This window comes from Stegodyphus dumicola, chromosome 4, assembly GCF_044657685.1.
Source record: "Stegodyphus dumicola isolate Sdum_Otavi_A_Nest chromosome 4, ASM4465768v1".
NCBI lineage: Eukaryota > Metazoa > Arthropoda > Arachnida > Araneae > Eresidae > Stegodyphus > Stegodyphus dumicola.
Window position 1 is genome coordinate 162,977,539 of NC_140771.1, and position 15,503 is coordinate 162,993,041.

The 15,503-nt window shown below is 29.0% G+C and overlaps 1 protein-coding gene across 2 annotated transcripts in view; it reads left to right on the plus strand.

The window, feature by feature from the left end:
* The window catches only part of LOC118180484 (germ cell nuclear acidic protein-like), a 108,050-nt gene extending 93,212 nt beyond the window's left edge, over positions 1–14,838 (plus strand). For both annotated transcript variants that reach the window (XM_085815722.1, XM_085815723.1), the window contains exon 11: positions 14,650–14,838. In XM_085815722.1, the coding sequence (XP_085671848.1) occupies positions 14,650–14,734 (85 nt within the window). In that variant the 3' untranslated portion in view covers positions 14,735–14,838. The remainder of the gene's footprint in view (positions 1–14,649) is intronic.
* The last annotated feature ends 665 nt before the right edge of the window (positions 14,839–15,503 follow it).

The following is a 15,503-nucleotide window of genomic DNA, read 5'->3' on the forward strand; positions in this document are numbered from 1 at the left end:
ACACCCAAGTTACTTTTTTTTTCATTTATCTGCATGTAATCATCATATAATCAAGAAGAGCTTTTTTAGAGGGTGTGTAGAATAGCAGGCGTCCCCGTGGCACACCCTGGGTAATGCTAAATCTGCTACGGTATTCAGAATCTAGTGTTTTTTAATCGTAAGTAAAATCTCTTACTCTTTTATGCGTCTCCCAGCAATGCTTGTTTCAACACTCTTTTTGAAGCTCTATTCATTCAGTGTGCCCGCCCACAGAATTAAAATAAGTGCTATCTTGACAAAATTTTACCTGTTTAATCTTCCAGGCTTGATTAGACTGCTATTAAAGGCCTTTTTTTTTTAAATCAAAATTCCAACTTTTAAAGGTAGTGTTTTCTATTCTTTGTGTAAAAATCAAAAAATATCTGCAAGTTTTAATAATTGCAAATGTGTTTGTACACTTTGAGAAATTTCAAGGATTTCAAGGCCATTTAATTAATGTTTAAGATGTAAAGAATATTTTTTTTTTTTTTAATATCAGTTTGATAGCCATTTTTCTGGTCTGTTAAGTCTGCAACATGATTTTCATCATAAAAGGAGATTTCTTAAAATTTCCGGGGATTTTCATTTCTCTTCCATTATTTTCGAGAGTCCTTCGTTCATGGTGGATTTGCACTTAAAAAGAGTTCTTTGCTTTGTATTGATGAAATTTCACTCTTTGTCAGTGAGATAAAGAAGTGGGATTTCTTCAGTAAATATCAGGTGTAAAACTTTAGTATCTTCATAACACATTGAGTTGATTTTAACACTTTTTCCCACTCAACTTATTTTTTAATTTTCCATTATAAGAGAATTCTGCGACAATAATAAACCATTTACTGAAACTTTTTTTGCATTAACGGAACCAGGTTTGTACATTTTTTCCATTTGTTTTTGTTATTAAATAGGTTTTTTTTTTTTTTTTTTTTCCCCCAGTCATTTAGGCAAACCCATGCATGCTTCTTCAAGGGTCACAATGTATTTCCATTTATCTCGTATTAAATACTTTTCATGCAGAATTCTACAAATTATTTATAAACAACAAGGCATGTGGCAAAAGCTAGTAAACATAATGTTTTTTTAGGTTTTTCAAGCTCTAAATCTTGGTTTATTACTTTATTTATTGTTGTTACATATGTATTTAAGGACTCTGCAGTTTATTTTCTGCATCAGCATATTTTCTCTTGTTACCAATGATTTAATTTAGAAACACATACCTTTTCCAGGTATTTGTTTAGAGTCTTCTCTCCATGTAGAAGTAATGGTTGATGGTTTTTCCCTTTCCAATTAATGTTGCTTATTTTGCATTTAGAAATTTTAATTCCATGCATTTCACAATGTTTTAAAATTATGGCATAGGAATATATTTTTTCAGAAAGTGCAAAAATATATATACCTCAATCTACAGCTTGTTTATATGCTGTATTTTGAAAGAAGAATAAATTTAAAAGTAGCAGACAGTATTTCTCATTTCAAGTAAAGAACTATTGCCAGAAAATTTTTATTCCAAAACATTTTTTTTTAATTCTTTATTGAAATCGCTCTGAAAATGTATAAACACTCTCCATATTGTTTCTATGGACAGATAAGCAAAGAAGGGGTTCATTACTACTTTTAAATAGTTTTGAACAATATAGGCACAACTTCTATTACTACAGCACTCCTAAAAATTGTCTACTTATTTTTTCTTGTAACTTTGAACAAGCCTTAGTTTTGGCCTGTATTTTAATCCCCCAAAACCTAAATTTGTGATTCTTGGGCATTAAAACATAATTTATAATACTTAAGAGTTTACCTTTAAGAAATACCCTAGTGCTTTTTTCAGAGTTTTAATAGCTCGTTAACATTTCTGCTATTTCTTGTACTTTCTGATTACCTAACTGCACTTCCCTCCCCAAAGAGCCAACTGTTAGCAGTGTTTTTTTTTTTTTTTTTAAGTCCAAAGGGGCTTTGTCCCTGATTGGACTATTGTTTTCGTTTTACATTGAATCATTATAAATGTCCGTTTCACTTTTCAAACTGTTTCCACCAAATGTTAGACAGGGTTCGTACGATCCTTAAGAGTCCTTAAAAGTCCTTAGAATTTTTGGAATCGATTTTTGGTCCTTAAAAGTCCTTAATTTTGGCCAAAATCAACAGAAGGTCCTTAATTTTAATCATCTGAAATTTCTATCTGTTTTTACGACTGTCATTTTGAGTGTGAATTAGCATTTTGAGGAATATTTTTGGCGATTCACTGCCGTATGTATGGTAATCTTTTGAATGGGTTCATGAATTGTAATTTGTTTCTAATATAAATGATGGAATACTCAAGTTTCTATGCAAGAAGTGAAACACGAGCATTTTGAAATCCATTTTTTCTAGTAAAGAGCTCTTAAACAACTTTTTGCTTTTGGGGATGTGAATTTTTTTATTAAACGGTTCTAAATTTGGTGACTTTTAAACATTTTGGCGATTTTAAGATTAGTTTCTATAGAAACTTTTTAATTCCAAAATCTGAGAATTTTCCGACATTTTTTTTTTTAAACATCGTAACATTGATAAATTTTATTAAAATAATGGTAATATACCGAAATTATATTTAAAAAATAACATTAAAGTAAAACATTTTTATTTTTCGCTGTCATATTATAAAGTTTAATTTTGCCAACTTACACAATATTTTAAATCTGAAAAATAAACAAGGTATAAAGCTATAAAGCACAATTTACAAAACAGCTCTTAGCAAAAGCAAAATTAACTATGGAATTAATTAAAAATGTCTAGTTTTTAATTTTTTCATAGTAAGAGTTTTTCCCATGTAATTGTCTCAGAATATTCAAAATTCTCAGAATGTGCATCAGTTTTCTCTATAAAATTAATTTTATACTTTTTTTCCGAAATATTTCTGGCTGTTTTCTGTTACAGAAATGGTAGGGATAATTTTTCTTTAGGATTTTAAATTTTGCGGCGTGGAAAGTTTAGAAAGATTTGAAGGCAAGATTTATAGACCCACGATTCTAGAAGATTCAAGAAATATGTGACAAAATGAAAAATTGTTATCAACATGTTATCAACACGTAGTGGATGTATTTTACAGAAAGTTTACAATGAATTTCTTAATTTTGGGAGAACATCTGGAAGAACAATGAAAACATAATATTTGAATATATTACTTCTGATACTAGAATCTTAACATGTTTATCTTCTCTTTATTTCCTCTACTTTTCATTAGACAAAAGCATGGAAAATATCAAAAATGTTTCTGATCTTATCACATGGACAGGCATTATAGAAAGGGATTTTTTTATTAATAAAGAAATTGAAAACTTACAATTTAAAAGATTCATCTAATATTTCTGAATGCATCATACATATAGCTTGTTTATATGCACTAGGCATTTTCCCACCTGATGCACCTCTGTGGATCCTAAGTTCTGCTGCCTACTGCCTTTCTAAATTCTGCTTCCAATGCTTGCTCTAAATTCTAAAAGTTTTGCCATTTCTAGATTTTGTTGTTCGGTGTGTCACTAAATTCTAGAAATTCTGCCACATCAGCTCTGTAACCGTCCTTTACTTTATATATTTCATATTGCTTCTGAATTTTCATATTACTAAAGAAATAAAATTAGCCACTTTTCTGTACATTCTAAATGCATTTAGTGTTTTTTAAAATAATGGAAATCCTTAATTAAATCCAAAAATTCTAAAATGAAAAGGAAACGTGTTGAAGAAAGAAACTGAGTACATAAAGAAAATTATTCTTCAAAGATATGTGCAGCTATTATTATGTAAATTACCCAATTGTTTATGATTTCAACCTTTACTATAATTTCCCATTTCTCTTTCCTCATATGATAGAGTTATTGAGTCAGATTAAATTACAATTAAATTGTATAATCTTTGACCACTAGTCCACATTATTAGTTTGAATTTGACTGTTCTTGTTTAATTACATCACCATGAGCTGTAATTGATTTTGTTAGCATTAGAATATGCCTTTACGTTCTAAGTTCTTTTTAAATAAGAGGCTTATTTAAACCTTTGTCTGATATTGTAGTTAATTTCAGACATAGCGATAATATGCTTCACGTCTGTCGGGGGGTTTTGGACTATTTAATTTTTACCAGATCAATTAACCCATTAACCGCCAAAACTACAAGGAATGTTTCTTTTCTCATGGAAATAATAACAAATATTAAATTAAGCATTTATAACATAAATTTACATTGAAAATAGAAAAAATACTCTTACTTGTGGAAAAAGCGAGTATTGCGTTCGCGCAAAATCAGCGGAATAAGACTACGGATGTTTAAGTGAGTAGGTTTGTACTCGTGTGATGTTTCTTTTGAGTGGAGCGCAGGATTACTTTTTAGCTGTATAACGTTTTGCAAATCTACAAATCACTTTACTTGTAATTAATTTAATATTAAAATATACATTGTATTTATTTTACAAATACAGATTATTTCATTTGAATGATTCAAGCATGAAAAGCTTGATTACGATCATGATGTAAAGCTACATTACATACTTTGCTGTAACTATAAACAGTCTGGCTATTGTACTCTTTACAACAAAGTCTTTTGTTATCAATGGACCTACGATAAAATGTCTACCATCTCCATGCAATGGTTTTTGAATGCTGAATTTACTAGGTCTTCCTGTTGCTGATCTATTTCTGACTAATTCTACACTCTCTATAGGAGTTTGCAAAAATAATAATGCATTCTCGCGTCTGAAATCTAAAAGAGACTTTATATTTCCAGTAGTAAAAAGTGGTGATACTTAATAAGTTTAGATACGGTCTCATCTCATATAATTTATCAGTATTGTCAATTTGACTATTGTCAAATGCAAATTCTGCTTCATATTCCTGCAAACGTGATACATGTACTGCAAACGTGATATCGATTCTCGTACAACAGGAACAGAAATATCTTTATCAAAAGACCAATACATTTTTTGAGGTAAAGAATGATATCCTGTATAGATATCCTGTCCAATAAATCTTCTCATATAGGCTTCAGGTGCAATAAATTCTGGGTTTTTTTTTTATTTATTTATTTATTTATTTATTTATTTACCTGAGCATATATATTTGTCTGTTCAACGAGAAGAGAGTAAATGTCTAAACCAAAAAGAAAATCGAAAATCTGTGCACTAGTTTTACCTTGTGTTTTTTTCTTTTATAATTTCTCTTCTATCTCTTTCTTCATGTTCTTCCTGAGACATAACTAACAGTTCCTTTTTTATCCACTTCAAGATTTCAGTCTTCTGTTTTTAAACTTTTTAGTATGACTATAACTGCTTTTAGAAGGCTGAAACTTAGTTCTTACATGAATTTCAACTTCCCCAGCAGTATCATTTGGTAAAATATCATTATCGTTATTTAAAACATTGCCATTCCTTTCTTCTTCATCACTAGGCTCTGCAATTTTTGGGGGAACAACAACAATATCAGATTCATCATTCTAGTCATTATTAACATTATCATCATCTGTTTCTTCATCAAAAAATCTTTGAAGGGCTTTTTCTAATGTAAGATACCTCATTCTAGGCATTTTTAAACAACCAGAACGTGAACCAAAACATCGAAAGGAATGAGAGAAAAAGGAGATTGACTACCCGTTTCCTGCTGACGTTGTGTCAACGCAACCCCTGTTTTCCCTCCCTTACCAACACAAATATAAACATCTGACTAATGTAATGTTCTGATAAATGGTGACCTTGACTAAAAATAGATCACTCATAAAGACGGAGATTCTTTCGTTAAATATTTTCAGCAAAAATACCCGGTTGAACATTTTGTGCATCATATTTGAAGAAATTAAAGAATGAAAAATCTGCATAAATGAATTCCACCCCCCCCCGCCAATCTAAGACATGAAAGACAACAGCCATGTGCAAAACTTGCAGCACCCTAAGAATTATCTAAAACAACAACCAATTACCTTACCCCCTTTTTTTCCCACTGTTTATCCTGTGTATACAGCAATCTGTTTTAGCCTAAAAAAATATCAAAGAACTGGAGAAACTCAACATAGCACATAACTTTGGTCAGGTGATGAAGTCAATAAGGTGGATACCAAGGTTTGGCCCTATCCTGTTCATAATGTATGAACAGGGTACGATAGCTTTGTTGTACATAGCATATAATACACCAAACAAAGACCAACTGCAATTATAACATTACTAAGAATTCTCAAAGACGCATATCATAACAGGAGGAACCATTTGGATCCGGATGTCTCGGCATGTTTTTGCTAAATATCAGAGTGCTAGATATCAATTCTATTGACTTTTGAAATTCATTATTTAACTACAGACTATCAGAATACCTATTGATTAAGTTCTCTAACAAAAATCTAAGGACTGAATATTTCAAGACTATAATTGGTCTAAAAAATTTATTCTATTAGATATATTAACAATGTATTGAATCTGTGATATAGCTGTGATCTATATAACACTTGTAATACAAATTCTGAATTAAATATCAATGTGCAAATCATGTAGAAATTATTATGTGTATATATGTCAGAATTATGCAACACTTGAAGCACTAACAATGCAACATGTCACAAGAAACACAGAGCTTTGTATATGTAACCTTTTTCTTACTAAGAATCAATAAATACCATCGGAATGACTTTAAGACACCTACTAACTATGCCAACGTCAGATTTTCATATCTGTTCTTATTAGCAGTTCGCTCTCTCTAGGCAAGAGCAGTGGTGGCAAATGCCAAACTTCTGTTATAAATCATGCTGATTATTATTTTGCTTCTCAATTTAAGCTATGCCACTTCACATAAAATCTACCTGGTATTTACTAAACCTCTGGACTGACTGAATACAAGATATAAAAGGAAGAATCAACATAAAGCTGACTATTAGTTAAACATAAATAAAATGTCACTAATCTAAAATGTTTATGACTATTATGAGTGTACAATATAAATGGTTCATGAAATTTTGTAATTTAAAGCTAATTACTTGATTAGTTTTACAAAGTGGATTTTATTCTCACATTTGGTTTGTAATTATGTTAAATATTAGATTATGTTTAATAATAACATATCTTACTTCCAGATCTGTTTTATTCTTAGAATGGTACTGCAAAAATGAAATTTAGGCATAGATAACTGTTTTAATTTATTCAATTCAAATTTGCTAATAGGTCCTTATTTTTTTCATTGAAGGTTCTTGAAAGTGCTTAATTCCAATGTGCAGAAATGTGTATGCACCCTGTAGATCACATACTACATGATTATCAAGTTCAGTTTGTTTCTTGCAAAGTGAAAGAAAAATTGCAATCATAAACCATCAGTGTAAAAGAAATTATCTACAGAAAATTTTATAAAAAATAGAAAATGCATAGGATAACAGCAATGATAGCAGATGATGCAGTATTTGTGTCATTAATATGAAATTTATCATAATTGTGTATAATATATAAACATAGTTAAATGATCTGTTAAAAGTAAATTGCTCAATCATTGTAATCCAAATGGCAGAATTTTTTTACTTCTGAAGAAGCGATCTGATCTTTGTCTGATCACCCTCAAAGCTAATAGAATGTGTTTAAAACCTATGCCAAAATAATGTCACTGTTTTACCTAATTTTAAGTTTTATGCTGTGTTTTTCTTTCCCTGTTTGAAGTGTGCATCTGTATACATTCTCATTCATTCTAACTCAGATCAAAATGCAAGAGTAATGCGAACATAAATACTGATTTAATTTATGTAACTCAATGTACTTTTTCTGCAGATTAAATTCCTTGAAAATAAAACTAAATTTTCAATAGTACTTTTCTATTAATTTTAATATGAATTGTTCCACTTTCTTTTTGTTTTTTAACTGTTCTGTAATCAACTGTGATTTTGGGTGAACATGGATCGTCCCTAGTATTATTCCCATTAATCAGGAATTGACTTTATATTGTACTATATTTATTACTGAAGCTGTATTTGTGATGTGAACTAATTTAATGGACATTTTATTAATTTTGCTTTAGTATGGAGAAGTATTATATATAGTATAGTATGGAGCAGGTATTTAAAATACAAACTGTACATGCTAAATACAGATGTAGGGCAATTTATAGCCAATTCAAAATCAGGACATTTGAAAATATTAAGTCTAGAAGATTACAAAGATGATATAAAGTTGTTCTATTGTGAAATTTTGTAAATCTTTAAAAAGACCTTAAATTTTAATCAATTTCTTTATTTTTGGTATAATTACTTGTGAATCATTTCTGCAATATCGAATTCTGAGTATTTTTGTATATATATGTGTGTATTAATCTACTAATCTACAAATATGTGGTAAAAAGCTGCTGCGAAAATACCACGGATAGACAAAAGAATTATAAATAATTACATTTTTTGGTGATGCAACATTATTTTGCAGTTGTCCAAAATTGGATCGTGAGATAATTGATTCTCAGAAGAAAAAGGGAAAATAATGAATAAAAAGATGCATGCAGAATTTTAATTAATTTAATTTTAATAATTTCCATTCAATAATGAGTTTTGTGTGTTTGTATGTATATATATATATATTGAGTCACCCACAAAGTTCTGCAGTTATTCAAATAGAACCGCTTTTTCTTCGAATCATTTTCTTACTGCTGATAAGGAATGATTTTGGTTGATGCGAATTTCTAAATACAGTTTTTTTAGCATGTGTTGAGGGATAATTCCTGTTTCAGTACAGGGCTAAGAATGGAGAGCCCAAAAGTTCATTTTCATGATATTTTCTTTTATTTTAAATAAGGAAGAAATGGTAATCAGACTGTTTGTAACTTGCTAAATGTGAATAGAGTGCTGTTTCTGATGACACAGTTTAAAGGTGGTTTGAGAAATGCAAAAATTTTATCCTTGAAAATGATGCTCATTTTGGATGATCATTCCTGTAAACAGTAACCTATTAAAGGAATCTATTGCTGAAAATCTTCGTTATACAGTTCAGGAAATATCTGGCGGATTAAATATCAAAAACATGCAGTGCATGATCATTTGAAGAAGTTTACAAAAAAGTGTACAAAGTGTTACAAAAAACATATCATGGGGATGAGTCCTTCAGCAGCATCGAAAGGAGATCTGCATGACTTAAAAGCAATGCATTGTGCATTGTAGGACTAAAAGGAATTGGATATAATGAATTGTTGTCACCAAATAGACAATAAATTCTGAAAAATGCTATTCCCAAGTGGAAGTTTTAAAAGCAGAAATCAAAGCAAAAAACTAACCAATCTCCAAGTTGTTTTCTTCTGTCTTGACAATATTCGGCCCCACATTTCAGTGAATGTCAAACAAAATCTTATTGTGTGTGGCTGAGATATTTTGTGTCATTCCCCATATTCACCATACCTTATCTCCTCAGATTTTCATCTCACTGCAAAATTATATGACTGGTTTGGAGTTTACTTATTTGCAGACAATCCAACAGCATCTTGATAACTCCTTTGCAAATAAATGATTAAATCTTAAAAAATAAGAAAGCTAATGACTTTTTTTAAAAAAGGAGTTTTTAGTGGCTAGAGGGATGACAAAAAGTCATAGCACTGTTGGTACTTATGTGCTTCAATGAAATTTTCGTTATGTTTTTGTATTACTTCCTTTGTATGTATCAAAAAAAGAATTGAAGAACTTTCCTGATGACCCAGTATTATATTTATTACTTAAGGTTACCAATATATTTATTTGCAGGCAGTATTTTCTTAGACTTTTACAACAATCGGTGCAAGAACTTAGTTTCATATATGTATACATTTTTTCAATTAATTAGGCCAAAAAAGTGCAAATGATAACTGTTTGACAATAAAAGTACTCTTGTAAAATTTTTTAAATTTCAAAATGCTGTGAAAAAATAATTTGCCTTTAGTAGTCAAAATATCATATTTAATAACTTTTTCTGGGTTATCTATAGAAATTTAGCAGTTAATTTTAACTGGTACTATGCATTTTGAATGTATGGAATTAGTTTTACTATTTCCAAGCTACTTTTCAGTTCAAACTTGGGCAACCTTTCTTCTAAAAAGAAGCATTTTTTGGAGGGGGTGTATTCTGTGGCAAGTTGGTTTATTTTATATTATAAAAGAAAACGACTATAGAGTTAAATAAGAATGATGTGTTATGAAAACTGATAAAGTTGCTGTATGTTTTAAATTCATAATATTTTATATTTTTTTTTTTTTTTTTTTTTTTTTTTTTTTTTTTTTGTTTCCCCCATTTGAAAGAAATAGGAAAATAGTTATAGCTTTCCCATCAGGGGTAATGGTTGCTGTGATAGTTAGCAAATGGGTTTCTTATTATGGTAGGATACGAACTGCACGAAATTTAATAGAAGACTCCCCCTTCTTATCTAATCCACGAACTGTGCAACGTTTTCCTGTCCTCTCTTTCTAAGAACTTTTCCCAAGAACATGTGTGCTACAAAAACTCCTTTTTCACTATTAATGGGACATTTTATTGAGACTACAAGCATCTTTTTTCATTTATCAGATATTGTAAAAATTTTGCATACAAAATAAATAATAATTTAAAGTCTGGCATGTGCTAAAGTAAAAAGGAATTTCTTTTACACTTATTTTAAAGTTTTATGATGCTTAAAAGAATAATGAGCTAGATCTTTTTTTATTCTCTATAAGAATTAAAAACTTTCCAAGTTGTAGATTTTAGCTGCTGATATATATTTATATTTTGAATAATAAAACTGATAGATTAATGACATACATAATCAACCTATCAAATATTGGATTTGTAGCCGACCTTAAATAAGTTTTCTTGTCTAGATAAATATTAACAAATCTTCTTAGATAGCAGAATGGTTTTAACTTTCAAATTTACCATTTTAGGTAAACAGTTCTAATTTAATTTTAAAAAATTCTCTTTATTAAATCTAAAAATTGAATTTCTTAAGTGGTTCTAAATTCACACTAATATTATTGCAATATTTGCCTTGTTAAGCTTTTCATTTTTAACCATTGAAGTTATTTTAAGATTATTTAACTTTCCTACAAATTCCATATTTTAATATTGGAAGCATTTAAATATTTAATCTGTTTTCCAGTTACTCTACCTGAAGTACGAGTAATTTGGCATACATTTAATTTCTAATTCACATTTAATTAATAAATTAATAATTATGAGCATCTGCAGAATTTTCATAATTGCAGAAAAAATTTTAACTCTCTTGTATTCTTCCTTGGGATTTTCATTTCCCTTTTAATCCATTCTTTTTTCACATATTGTTGCATTGTATTCAAATTTTCATGTATGTGGAATTTATATATTTTGTATTCTATTTATGCAAATTTATATTTAAATGATAATTTTTATAAATTCTTTCATCATAACTTTAGTTAAGAGAAGATATTTCTAACACCTTAGTAAAGCTTAATCTTCAGCATGCTGCTTATTTTCTAACCTAGTTTGTAGGCTGAATTATTTGTAAAATTTACTATTTGAAATTATTTGTTAACAAAGATGGTCGCTAAATCATGCTAATAATATTTCTTAACTGTTGTAATTTATAATCAACAAGTTCATGTGATTTATAATAGAATTCATTCATAATTTTTTCAGCAGTATTGAAATTAATAGCAGATATTGATAATGTTATACATTTAGATTACAATGACTTAGATTGCCATTGCCTTCTTCACTGATGCTTTTATGTTACATTCCTAATATTTCATAATGGCATACAGATAAGTTTAACTCACTCACCAAACATGTAAATCTCTAGTTCAGCCCACTTTTGTTCTTACATGTGCTGTATCTTCTATTTTCTTTAATATATTGTTCAGCCTAATTTCAAAAGGTCTTATGATCAAGCAGAAAAGTCACTAAACATTGGTAGTTCGACCCGAGTTTCTAATCCCAGAAATCTCCCAGCTCTTTCTTTTTTTGTACTTATTTACTGTGTAAAAATGTATCGTAAAAATTTTCAATTCATGAACCAAAAATAGTTTTTTAATTTATTCTTTAAAAATATTGCAAAAATTTTCACCTTAGCATATCTTTTTACAAATCCCTTTAATAAGAAAAAATAAGTAAAGGAATTAAGTCGGTTTCTGTGATTGATACCTCTGTGATACAAATTATATGTAACTTTTCCCAAAAGCATAGAGTTTATATGAATATCAATAAATTGTGGATTATTTCTCCATCTAATTTTCTTAACATGTTCCAAAATTTTCCTTTCCCACTGTAGCATTTAACTTTATGAGTTTTCTATAATCATTCAGTTTCTCTAGCTATGACAAATATGCATACCTTCTGACAAGTAGTCGTATTTTTAACCATATTTGTAATTTATGTATGTATTTTAATACATAAATTAGGAATATGGTATACTGTATTTTAATTCCTGTTAACTAACAGTACATTATTCACTTGTTTCATAAGTGCAACTTTTATTTTATATGCAGATCTACGTAAAATAGCAATAAAACTTCAGTTATGCGGAGCTCTTGATCGATTGTTTGTTTCAGACTGAATGAAATTAAGCTTAATATTGCTGTTAATTAGCTTGTTATTAATTGAATTATATGTTTCTAATATTAATTTCATTATCTTATTTCAATTAAAATAGAAATAGGTGGTGATTGTATTTAGGCATATGAAATAAAATTTATTGTTTAGTTTTTTGCAAACATATGTGTGTAGTACTTTTTATTTTATTTTCAATTTTTTTTTTTTTTTATAATTTTACTGGCAGGATATGAACTGCGCAAAATTTCATTGAAGATCCCTTTTCTTATTTAATCCACGAACTGCATGAATGTGCTTGTTAGATATTCTTTACTTGTTCTTGTGATATGTAATTCTATTTCTTTATTTTTATTTTCCTCTTAGCTACAATTGGCTTCGAAAAGTAAAACTGTAACCTTGTAGGCAACGGGGGGGGGAGAGAAATTTTGATTTGCGCAAGTGGCGTATACCCAGACAGTTGGGGAGAAACTTTGATTCGCGTATTTGGCGTATATCCCTTATTATTGTGCTGCTTACTAGTTAAGCTGCGATAGGATTTTAAAATTGAAAAAAAATGATAAAAAATTAGCTGCCTTTAAATTTAATCAAAGTAGGACTCTGTCAGTATAGAAAATATATATTTTTTTAATAATAGGTAAGGAAAAATACGAAAAAAATTATTTACTGAAATAGGTACTAGTATGAATATAATAAGCTGCCTCATTTACACGTAATCTTTTTTAAATAGCAGAAACACCTGTCACTTTTTACATCACTTTTAGAATTTGAATACTTATCTTCTGTCTTGCACCAGAGCACATTTTTGCCACTGAGCTACAATATTCACTTTGAATTTAAGCTTATCCTAATTTTATGTCTTAAGAATTTGAATAAAAATGTAACCAAATTTGAATTAATACAGTAAGTCTTCAAAACTTAATTTTACCAAAGAGTGTTTTTAATACTTGTTATATGAAAGATACAAACCTCTGAGAGCTTTGTTTGTTGGATGACAATATTGTAAAACAGCAGTACTTATACTATTATTATAATTATAAATCATATTTTTCTACATTTTTCTGTTTTTGTAACTTTGATAAATTGGTATTCTATCACGTAATACTGATAGTAATAAACATCAACAACTAGTTTATAATTTCAGCAATATATTAGGATAAATATCTTTAAATATTATTTATGAAAAAATTATATCTTAAAAGAAAGCATTTATAAAAAGTGGCCTCAGTTGTTTTATTATTATTATTATTATTATTATTATTATTATTTATTATTATTATTTCTTAAGATACTGTCATGGTGACCTCCTTTTGAAAGTGATTAGTATTTCTAAGAATATAAACATTGGTACTGAATGTCAACTTCGCAAGACAGTTGCTTCTGTAGAAGACCAAAGTCATTTGGAACCATGAAGATAAAAGAATTCACTATGCAAAATAATCTTTTATAACAATCAGTTTTGCAAATCAACTATTGCTTCTGAAAATTTAATTAAATACTATCAGTATTAAATTGTGTTGATAGTAATGTTATCTTCCATAAGCACCTCTGCAAGATCAAAATGCTCTGGAACCATGGGTGGTGCCTTAAGGTGGTTTTGTTCTATTTGTATAGCTTTGTGTTATAAACTTGAAAGTATTCAAGAAGAGATTTACTGAATAATGATTTAAATTTAAGTCTTTTATAATAAATTTGGCAAAAAAACTTTAACATGAAAGTTGTTCACTTTAATGATTGCTATTAGATAAATCATAACTATAAAATTATAGAATTTTTTAACTAAGCATTATGAATATATGGATGACTCATATAATTAATTAGAGTTCATTTTTGCTTCTTCACAATGGTATTGAAACTATTATCATAAACTTATTTATATTCCTTTAAGAATAGTTTCATTGTCTAGGATTAATATTTAACAAAGCCTGTGACCAAAAGTTTTGAGCATTTGTGTATGACTAGAGAATTGTACTGATATTTGCAATAAAGAATTTTCCAGATTTATATCTCAAATTTATAATTTGGGATATAAATTAATTTTTAATTATAAAATTCTTCTTCATTCCAGTAGTTATTTTTAATTTGTTTGATTATGAAATTCACAATTTTTTTAATATTCATAATGAAAACTCTGCTGTTTTTATTTTAGATGTGGTCGATACAAAAGGAGCCAGAAGCTTTCTCGAGCCTTGTGCCCAAAATGTAGAAATCGGCTTTCTCTGACTATTTCTTAAGTCATAGTCATATGCAAGTGTGAAATATCTTCTAAATATTTATTCTTTTATGTACATTTCTGATAATCATCATCATGGTTTTAATAAAACATTTGTATTTTTTATTCTTCTTTAACCTTTTTGTGTGGGCTCGAAAAACAGTTGTGTACCTTCACTGGGGGCTCTTGGCTCAGTGGTTATGCAAAGGGGGGGAAATTATAGAATCGAGTCTTGACGACTAGGTGATTAGTGCTCTTTTGTCGGGCAGGCAAGGAAACTGTCATGATTTCCTTTCAATCCAGTTCCAATGTTCTAGGCGTTAGAATGTGGATGCGCTAATCACTTTTACACTGCAGGTAGATAGATGAATGCAGTTTTCTCAAGAGAAAAAAATATATTATTTTATCTTCTTCAGATGAAAGGTATGCTACAACTATAAAATTTTGTTCTAAAAAGTGTTCCATTTTATGATTAAACTAGTTTTTTAAACTTGCACGTAGATTATGTACTAAAAAATAAGCGAAGCAATTGGAGTTAAATATATTCACTTGTCATCGTATCGAAAATTCAGTGAGTTAAAATATTCAAACATTTCCTGCAAACAATATATACATTTTCATCTTTAACCCCTTAACTGCCGCAGGCGTATATATACGCCTTGCTCAGCCGATGCGTTAACTGCCCCAGGCATATATATACGTCCTTCCAAACTGCTATCATTTGCTTTGCGCTGCTACACCTAAAATTATTCGCAAAGTTAACACATCGGCTGAGCAAGGCGTATATATAC